The 10,924-nt window shown below is 40.4% G+C and overlaps 1 protein-coding gene across 2 annotated transcripts in view; it reads right to left on the reverse strand.

The window, feature by feature from the left end:
* elp4 (elongator acetyltransferase complex subunit 4) overlaps positions 1 to 10,909 on the reverse strand; it is a 51,471-nt gene extending 40,562 nt beyond the window's left edge. Inside the window, exons 1-6 of one of the 2 annotated variants that reach the window (XM_086174787.1) lie at positions 10,704 to 10,905; positions 9,995 to 10,030; positions 5,608 to 5,729; positions 4,269 to 4,403; positions 2,742 to 2,878; positions 278 to 362 (exon numbers count right to left, since the gene is read on the reverse strand). In XM_086174787.1, the coding sequence (XP_086030913.1) occupies positions 278 to 362; positions 2,742 to 2,878; positions 4,269 to 4,403; positions 5,608 to 5,729; positions 9,995 to 10,030; positions 10,704 to 10,863 (675 nt within the window). In that variant the 5' untranslated portion in view covers positions 10,864 to 10,905. Of the gene's footprint in view, positions 1 to 277; positions 363 to 2,741; positions 2,879 to 4,268; positions 4,404 to 5,607; positions 5,730 to 9,994; positions 10,031 to 10,703 lie in introns of both variants that reach the window. The other variant, XM_086174788.1, reaches the window with a different exon arrangement.
* Positions 10,910 to 10,924: the final 15 nt, after the last annotated feature.

Here is a 10,924-nt window from a genome sequence, read left to right on the forward strand (position 1 = left end):
GAAAAAAAAAAAAACAAAAAAAAACAAAAAAAAACAGGGGACCAGTTTTTTTGCGGATTCTGGATTTGTTTATTGGATTTGATGCATTATGGAAGTACACTAAGGGCTTTAGAATCAAACAAATCAACAAAATATGGGCCCTCAAGATACAGACTCCACATCAACCCACCAAGGAGATTAATGGGGTGAATAAAATGTATCATTGCTTTAACAAGTGTACCCCTCATAATCTTCAGAAAAGATTCCATGTTGACCGCTAGGATTTTTTTGCTCTTACCGTTGGTGCTGTTAAGTCAAAGCCCTCCCTGTGAATGACGTCTTCAAGAGACTTCAACAATGCAGAGTAAGAATCAAGCATGGGACTGTAATGGAAGGTTGATAGAGGAGAAAATTAGCATAGCAGATGGGATGAGCAGAGACAGTACTGTATTTGACAATATTTTGATAAACCTCAGATAAGTCGATCACCACAGAAGCTCAATATTCAGTGACTGGTGCATGTTCATCCTGACAGTGCTTTTTTTGGGCCCACTAAAACAAACAGATGATCCATATCAAGAGATCCAATTAATTTATTTGGTTGATTAAATTACAGCATGACTGGTTCTCTGTCAGCTCCCCTAGGATCTGTTTGTGCCTAGACACACAGACAGACAGACAGATGACATGTGCATATGCTGATATCTAAAATTAACAGGGAACAGCATTTTGGTGTTTAATGAGCAGTAACATCTGCACAACTGACAAAGAGCATTCACTCTATCAGAGCAACTGCTGAGCTTACAATGCGCCTATAGGATGGCCAATGGGAATGTTAACCCCATCTTTTTTTTTTTAACACAGGACCCTCCACTTAAGCATGCCCACTATTGTAATGACCACTCTGTACTGAGTCACAGTGGGCTGCTATGTCAGCTGTCAATTCGACCTGCAAGCTACAAAAGCTGATACACATAGATTGGTCACACGCCAATAGCCCTGCATAAAGAACAGTAATACACACTTGTGTTGATTACACATGGCAAGTATATCCATGTACTCCATTGCATTTATTCAGCCCAACAATAGTGCCTCATGACCCCGCTGGGGCTAATGATAGAGCTGGTTTGGTGAAAGAGGGACACCTACCCTCGTAGGCCTCTCTGCCCATGCCCGTGCTCTGAGGTAGGGGGTTGGGATGGTTTGACATGCAGTAAGCGAAAGGTTGCCTGTGGTTGGCAGCCATTGTGTAGGAAAGCATTGTATTTCAACTGCCCCTACTGAGCACCCCTCATTCAGGTACCAATAAGGTCTAGGTGCTTAGCTACAGGGGCTACTGCGTGGGCTAATTAGGATCATACACAGGGAAGCTTCTTTATCTCAATGTTCCTCTTTCAATAAAGGAAGAAAGGAGGAGAGAAGGGGGATGCTTAGTCTTAAACAACAGGATCTGTATCACCTAGAGAGCAATTTGTGCCAATTATGCCTTCAAGTGAAACGGAGCAATTTAACAGCTAGGGTAGCAACATGGGGCTGTGGACACGTGCAAGGGGGAGAAGCCTGCTAAGGAGTTTGAGTGGTACATGTGCGTGTGTGTGTGTGTATGTGTATTTATTTGAGAGTGAGTGAGTGTGTGTGTGTGTGTGTGTGTGTGTGTAGGTGTATGTGGATGTACATGAATATCAGTGTTAGGGCAGGGTTGGGGGTACAATTTTGCAGTGCAGGTGTAGTTTCCTGCTGTCAAAACGTCTGTGAGCTCTCAAACCCCTTCAGATGCCCAGACAGCACAATCATGTCACTCTAACTCCCAAGTCTTTTGGTACAACATGCTTTGAAGATAATCAGCACAGACCGAAGAAACTGCTTTATTATTTTGTGAACGGGTTTTATCTATGTTGATACATGTGGTGTCCTCCAACATCTACACAAGTGAAACTGTATATATTCTAAATGGAACATCCGTAACATTTAATGTATTTGCATTTGTGCTCTGTTAAACATTCTGTGTTTGCTGAAATAAAGGAAGAGAGATTTTATAAAGCCTCCTCTGCATCCACTGTGCTCCAGATTGCTTTATTTACCCAGCACGGCTGAGTGTGCCTTCGTGTGCCCTTGTGTGTTCAGCAGCACTCTCTAAGTAAAGAGCCTGCATGACCTCTGAACCCTAAGTACACTTAACACAGGAGAAATCAAACAGTCACTGAGCAAACAAGACCCTTATTTGAATAGACATACACAACCTTTCCAGGAGGTTGAATGTTTTAAGCCAGTAGAAACTGACTTAAAGATGTTTTAACAGTATGTGTCAGCCGATTAAATGGTAATAATGTAGTGAGAGATTCAGTGATTAAAAATAACAGAAATTATACTCATCTTGAAGTAGGACTTCAATTTTTTTTTTTTAAGCCAAGCAGCTACACTTTTTCCTTTTTCTTCCTTTTTATTTTTTCCAACTACAGGTAGAAAAACAACAGGTACTTTATATGCATAAAAAAATAAACAAAACATCAATCCAGGTTTTTTCAGTTGCACTGTCCAACTGAACGCTTTTTAAGTGGCTTTTATTTAAAGTACAATTTGCCAACATTGTTGGTTTGCCTGCATTCTGTGAACAATGCCACATTTGCTTGCCTGTGCTCTAAGGGGTATGTCTTATTTCTATAACTATGTTTTGTGGTCTATGTTGTATATTGTGCCTGAGTTCTGATGATTATGTCTCATTGGTTTCAATGCGTCGCACAGATGATGTCTTGTTGTTTTACCTGTGTGTGGCTGATGTCTGAGCAGGATGGTCTGGAGGGTAGAAGAGGTGGCATCTGGCTGTCTGGCGAATTTCTGGTTCCATCATCTTGGAGACATCATAGTAGTGGCCGAAGCGCGATGAGGATGCCAGGGCACTCTGAAGAGATCAACAACTCACACTGAAGCATACGCACAAGGAATTCTGAGGCAGGAAAAGAAAAAGACGCATATGCTCTCAGATCTTTTTGCAGGATTGATTTCAATGTATTTCCAATAAGAACAAGTCAGATCCTAAAGAAAGTAGTCTTATTTGTCTTACTAATATGTTAAATGAGAGTGCTCCACAATGCCATGGCAATGCAATTGCATTGTTTAAGGGTCATTCCTCAGCATTCCTACAGCAGAGAAGTTAAACAACCACTACGACCACACTCTTAATCATTTCTTCACATAAATGTCCACTTCTGGCTATGAAAGAGAACGTGTCAGGGACGCAGGGGAAGGCGGATGTTTTCCTGCAGCTGAAAGAGAGAGTTTTAGCTTCTCTCTCTCAGTGAAACCAGGGATTCCATTGTTAGAGGCACCCTTAATCTACTCCTAATCTGGATTAGGGCCCCTGGTGTGTCCTTCTCCTGGCAGGACGAGGGGGTCAGCAGGGCAGGGGGGTCAGGGGCTCATCTTCTCTTTGTGTGCTGGGCAACCCGCTTAGCGTTCTTTCCCCGCCCTGACGGCCTCACCTTTGATCTGATGTCTTCATCGAGAGAACGACACAGTAGGCTATGGCAGGAGAGGTGTGTGTAAGGAGAAAGTAAGCGTTGACTCTGGGGGTGAATTTGGGATGCAAATCCTCTGGTGGGGCTTACTAGTGGTTTGTAAAGACGATTTTACAGGGGAAGGGGGAGAGGTGAGGAAAGGACACAGATGTAAAGAAGTTTCCAGGGAGAGAGAAAGAGGGAGAGGATCCCCAGGGACACACTGTGTGTTGTTAATCCACATAGCGATATGGATTATAGACCGAAAAGGGGGAGACTGCAGAGAAGTATAAGGGGAGGGTCACCTCTCTTTAAAGCGGAAGAAAGAGTGTTGGGCCGCTGAACCTGGCAGGAGGAAAGGCAGGGATTTGGTGGAAGACAGAGGCGCAGGTCTGGGTCATAGGGTTGAGCGAGCAGACATGTCAATGCACAGGCTGCAAAGTACTCTTGTTTCCCAGGCTAAGCAGGGGTGCAGGCGTGTGTATATGTGGGCTGGGGACCAGTGAAAAGCCTACCTATTGCCAGCTAAGTGTGAGTAATCTGGTCCAGCAATGAAAAGAGGTTGAGGCCTCATTCAGTCCACAAAGAAGTTTAGAACCTGATGGATTTCGTGGTGGTGACAATTGCAAAGCCACTAAGACCAGAAAGCAAATGCTGTTCTTTCTCATTCTATCATTAACAGGCATGACTTGAAATTTTAATAAAGGGAGCATAATCGCCACAGTATGTTTACTGTCTCCCGTAAAACCCAATAACTATGATTAAACACATATACACATACGTCCATGGCATTACCTGCACTTTTGGAAGACCCTGGTAACGCCATGCAATTTTCATGGCTTCCAAACTGTCCTGAGGATCACATGACAGCCTGGGCTGCTCTGCTGGTTTGGGAATAGCAACATCATCCAAGATAGGATCAGGTAGCTCCTTCATAAAATGACACAGTGATGATAGTGTTTACAGAGCAGATCTTCAAGGTAACAGACATTTTCTGAGTATTCATTACTGTATCATTTCTAATGAGTTTTTCTCACATTTTTGAAGTTGTGCATAATGATATCACACTCACGCAAAAGCTTTGGCAATAATGTGATATCTGAAATGTATTTTACAAAACTCAAAAAGGAAGATAAACCAAACACCGCATGAGGAATCCTTGTTTCTTGAACTCTTTTACAAAACTGGGACTCTAATGGTGAAGATTTATGGCGAAGAAAGAGTATTTCTGATGCAGTAACATTTGGGGTAAATAATCATCTATACTTTATGCTTACTGACATTTTCATCACAACTCCTAAAAGAGAAACAATCATCACAACAATCAAGAAAAAAATCACAGGTGTACTACAAAAGAGATATTTTCTGTGGCTTTGGGTAAAGTATAGTGCGGAGATGTTTCATTGTGTCAGCCAAATGGAAGCAACTTTGAGTTTTAGGATTGCCATTTTATTGGATATTTAGGAACAAAATTTCCCATTTCTACCTTTTCCAATTTTTTTTTTCTTGTGTCCATAAAAAGACACCACCTTTGGATTCATAGATAAGCTGTGACACTAGCTGTGAAAACATTAAATGATGTGATATATCCCCACTGGGAGTCCCCCTGTCTTAATAAACCTTTGATATGTAAAGAGAGGGTGAGGCTGTGACCCCTCCCACTATCAATCAGCAGGAGAGAGGCCCACCTCCTGTATACTGGGTGGCAGACGTTTCTGAAGCTATGGTCCTCTTCACAGAGTGATGCACCGGGAAACATTTCAACCATTCCACCCATGACCCCTGCGATACCCCCACTAACCCTGAAACATTTTGGAGGAGACAATGTTCCTACAATAATTGTTTAATCTCCAATGCGTTGTTTAATCACAGAATTAGAAAAAGTGTGCATAATTCTTTTAATGTAATTTCAAGGTATCAATTACATGTTTAGCATGTAGAACATACAGGTTTTTCAACTCATTTTACCTTGAAACAAAAGTCAAAATCAAACTCAGATTACTGAGCTAGTTTCAGTTTTTTTTTGTAAATTGTCTGTCACTATCTATAAGTTGACAGAAAATATAATGGTTTTGCGTTACAGTGACTTTTATTCCAAAAAGCATACAGAAACAGACACCTCCTCCTCCCATACCTGTAAGATGTCAATTGGATTATCTTGAGCTGCTGCTATGAAGAGCTCATGTTGACACACCACTCCCTCTGCCAGGAAGTATTTTAAGATCATACGAGAGTAGCTATCATAGCGGTCCTCCTCTGAAAAAAAATAAACAGAGGATGGCAAGAATTTCACACTGTTGACTTATTTATTTTCATTCTGGATATTCAAAGTTGGTCTGTGACAAGTAAACAATGGTAAATTAAATCACAGTTAAAGACATAAAGCGACAGACACTCAGGTGTACCAAGATGACACTACAAAAAAGAGAGCTCAAGTCTGAAGGGTCCTCACTACCTTTCCAATATATCAACATCTGGTCATGCAACTAACGAGGAACAGACAAGTCCATCGTACTATATTCTGGAGCTTGTCCATCTTCTCAGTGTATTCAACACAAGTCAATGTGCCTGTGACTACATCACAGTGGCCAATTGCAATTGTTATAAGGATCAAATATAGTCTACCTCTTGTAGGAAACGAGTGACAGGGCATGCAGACACAGAGGTTATTGCGTGATCTGACTACCAGTGTGTGCGTCTTCATTTCAGGCTCTCGTGTCAAGAAATCAACAGTATTTCTGTATCCTTTCACATTCAAACTATCAGCTAGCAGCAGAAGTGGGTTGGAGACACCTGTCTTAAGTGTTCACCTGAACCCCTCTCACTGAATCGTGACATATCTGGTACTCAGACCAGACAGACAAGATGGCCCATGGCTTCTACATCACATTAGTCACTGATTTTTGTATGAAATCAGGTCTGTAGATTTTTTTCCTTGAGTGTCATTCACAATAGGAGTCTCATAAACATATGAAAATCCTCAGAAGTTGGAAGACTTTAAATCCAAGGGGTCTCATCCTGAGTGAGATCTCGACCAACCTTACATGCTCATCTCGAGTGATAAAAGCATTAAATGGACTGGCAAGTGTTTCTAACCATCAAACACATTTTCCCTACGGTGCCCTTTCTCAGTAAGGAGAAAGGTGCCACTTGGCCATTCCACACCAAAAAGTCAGCATTATCACCATGAACCACCTCCAGTAGGACAGTTAACACTAGCCAGCATACCACAGCTGCTTCCTGTCAGAACCAGCATTTTATAAAGGTTTCATTGGCCTCCAAACACAAAGACAAATAGTGGGCAGGAGGACAAAGGCAGCAGTGACAGTTTAAGGTAACGAGCATACAGCCGACAGCTTGGGAATGACATCCTGACGTGTCATCCTCGAACATCCAGGGAATTTACCCCTCCCACATTCTGAGTCTGTCCTCACCTACGGACTCAGGATGGCCCAGGAAATTCCATGGCTCTTCAATTTGTTGTCGGTGGGGCTCCCTGTTCTCTTATTGATGGGTTTCTAGGTCAGCAGGCCTTTGTGGCTTTCAGCAGGCCCCACAAAGACTCCCAGATGGGCCCTCTCAAGATGGGGCCTATTGTAGCTATGTTTCTATGGGAGCCTTACAAATGGAACCTCCAGGAGTCATTAGGCTGTTGAGGCAGGGGGTAAGGGGTGGGGGCTAGAGGTGGCAGAGCAACAAGAGTGGGGGGCAGTCATATCTCTGAGGTAAATCAGTCACTCTGGACAGTCACAAAATGATTATTTCCTCCTTTTGCCTATTCTGACTAAGGATGGAGAAAAGGAAGCAATGCCTTTAGTTGCTTTGCTTTGCTTTCCAACATTGGAGTGGGAGTGCAAGAGTCCTGAATCATATCTGTTCAAGCTGCAGGGGGAGGAGACAAAATATCTAGGTCAGAATGTTTTTCACCCCTTGTACAAGACCTTAATCTATTCAGTATTATCATATGTACTAAAATACATCACTTCAGGTATTCAGGCTGTGAGGAAGGTAAAGAAATTATCAAAAACAGTCTGGACGTTTTAAATAAGTTATAATAATTTGTTACATTAATTTATCAATTAAGAATATTCAAGAATTCAAATACTGTCCAAAATTTGGAGTGTAGGTGTTATTGCTTGTTATCAACATCAAGTATGTAGAGTAATGTCAAATTACATGTTACTACTCGTGCAGTTATTTTGCACCTGCCTTTTATTGAGAGGACTTTGACCTTGTTGAGGTTCTTTAAACATGACTCAGATGTGACTAACATGAGTATCTGTTTTTTTACCCTCACATTTGAAATGGTTAAAAATCTTAGTTATTAAATAACATAACCATCATATTCCAACAAGATGCCCTGTTTCCATCCATGTCTGTCCATTGTTTGGTGTCAATAAAATTGGCACACTTTTCACTTAATTTGGCAGAGGTGTGGAACACAATTTTACCCAAAACCGAGCACAGGGCCGATTCCTTTAAAAAAACTCAATATTGGATTTATTTTGCAGAGGTCTTATCTCTCAGAGGACCAATGTGTAAGCAGAATTGTATGTAACCTAAAGACACAATTTCACCCCTGATTTAGTGACAAGATAGAGCATGCACCAAACAAATTCAATTTTTCAGAAAATCCCAGTGTTGATTGTGATTGACTGTGCCATACTCCTAGTTTTATTTAGGTGTTTCTAGAAAACAGAATGTTCTTTGACTGAAAGGTCAAGGACTGGCCTAAATTAAACTAACAGCATGCAGCCTGGTATAGTGTAACCCATCTTAAAATATGTACTAATATGTCACAGTCAGCTTTATTGTTCCATTCTCCACATGAAAGCATGAAACAATAAATATTGAACTATTAAGCACACCCGGACTTACAACTTACTAGTAATTGGTAAACTAGTACTGGTACATGTTAAATAATATGCATGTTTGCAATGTTTCATGACATGCTAAAAAATTGTCTTCATCTACAATTTTGCATAAGACAGGCTTACAGACAACATTAAGCATGTAACGCGTGTATGTATAACTATAATACAGCAATAAGTACAACAAAGGATACAAAAAATACCTGTGGGTCTTCAACAATAAACCTACCAGCTAAGTTAAGTTGCAAAAGATTATAAACCAGTATATCAAAAAAGGTTTTTAATTTTGTAATTATTCTGGGGAAAAAAAAAAAAAAAAAACATCTCAAAAAATACCATACATGGTCAACATTAGGAAAAGCTTGCAGCTTTGTTCCTTCCATTAGAAACACAAGAGATGAGAGATCTTCAGACAGCAGCCATACTGGGCTGACCCTCCACAGCCCCACTCTTCACAGCGATTGACAAATTAGGATGGACAGCTCAAGACACTTCAAAGGCAGACAACGACCAGTCTGATAATTTTATGTCTGTGTGTCTCACAAACAGGCCATCACAGCTAAAGGGGCAGACTGTAGGGGATGACTGCCTGAAACAAACACAAACAAACACACACTCCAACACCCCCCCCCCACACACACACACACACATGACGACAAAAAACAGATGCACAGACAGCTAAGTGTACGTGCATGCACACTCACACACACCACTCTTCCATAGACAAACACAGCAAAGCGCACACACATTTCACCTTTACTGTGTCTCTCATTACCAGATGAAACCAACCGTACATTGATTCGCAAAATGGAAGGGAAGAACGCATTAGTGTGTAATCATTGACTCCTGCATCGATTGGGGGGATGAATTAAAGGGCAAAGCAATATCATCAGTTGGTATAGGCCTTGGATACACACAAATTACAGCTTCAAGGGGAAACAAGACTACCTTAACCTTACTGTCTACCAGTGCATACAGCTTTGTCTATGATGAATGATAATAATAATAATAATGATGATGATGATGATGATGATGATGATGATGATGATACAGTGTGCAGCATTTATGTCCAAGGCAAAAAAAATACCTTAAGTGTTATTCTGAAAATTTCTCCATTACATCTGCTGATAAGCATATTTATCAACAGCTCAGGCACAAACGCTTGAAATTCTAGTTAGGAGCAATGGGTCTACTTTCGCTGGAAAAACAGTGACAGCAACATCAACAAGCCTTGGAGTTGACAAATAAGATTCCTGTAATGTGACATGCAGAAAAAAGCTTATTGAATATTGAAAATATGTACAAATTTGACTCAGATTTGATTGCAAGAGTAACCATTGCTTGTTGTGTTTCTGATTGTCTCAGAAATTCCACAATAAATATCGTATTTTGTAATATTTTTTCGAGTGTGTGTTAAATGTATCTTCATACGACATTGTAGAATGTGTTACTAGTTTTAGCAGTGATTTCAATGCATTTTATTTTATCTGAAATTACAACTGCTCAAATTCACATTTGAAAGTCATTGCAAGAACCCTCCAGGAATCTCAGATGAAAACTAGCCTTCTGGCAAACAATAATACATTTCAATTATATGTTAATGTTTATTTTCTGTGTTGAACACGTTTTAAATAACTATGATCGTCTCACCTATGAGAAGTACTGTTCCAACTGCTAATCCACCACCTGTTTGAAAAGGTGAAACAATATGCATGAGACATGTAATATGGATGAGAAAAAATGATCTCTTTTTAAGTAGCTGGTAGTAATTTACATGCTTTACTGGTTCATACAGGTCTGTAGAGTAACTTAAAAGTGAATTAACAACCATTGCTCTATACATTACTAAAGCACTGAGCAAACACACATATTGATACCAAAAAGTAATACTTTGTATTGACTGTCATCAATATTGCAATTACTACCTCTGCTACGAATAATGACGCTGATAATGAAAGTGACGTATTGACAAAATAAAAATAAAAAATATTTTAAAATAAATTACAGTTTCGGTCAAATTTGCACAAACTGACACAATTTAGAGTAGGAATCAAATGACCAAAACAAAACTTTGGTGTGAGTTGTCAGAGAGGTAATGAATAATATAACTGGTTAGGACACTTTTTTCTGTTCATTTTTTCCCCTAATCATGATACATCTTATAACGCAAATGTTAAAACAAACAAAACGAAATCGAAAAAATAAACAAGAAAAAGACTGAACAAAAAAAACACTCAGTTAAAGGTGACCAGCTTCGCCTTCAGAGTATTAAATGTCCAATTGTGGCATCTAGTTACGATGAGAAGAATAGTTAGCCTCAGCGGCTAGCGCTAATGCTACATCTCATTCATAAACTGACCAAGCAGGTAGTCGAGTGACGTCACACCGGTCGAAAGCAAAAGCTGTCCATTTTGAACCGAAAGTCTGGTACCGGGGATAGTTAACAACTTGCTTCTCGATTTCTTCTGAAAACCTGTGGTGTTGAACGGTTTACCGAAACTGTTCATGGGGGCTGCCATAATGCTTGTAGCGCGTCAACGCTTCGCCATGTTTTGAAGCGTTTTGCCCAATCCACGACAA

The sequence above is a fragment of the Fistularia commersonii genome, chromosome 27, assembly GCF_037954325.1.
Source record: "Fistularia commersonii isolate RoL2024-O1a breed Wild chromosome 27, RoL_Fcom_v1.0, whole genome shotgun sequence".
Classification (NCBI taxonomy): domain Eukaryota; kingdom Metazoa; phylum Chordata; class Actinopteri; order Syngnathiformes; family Fistulariidae; genus Fistularia; species Fistularia commersonii.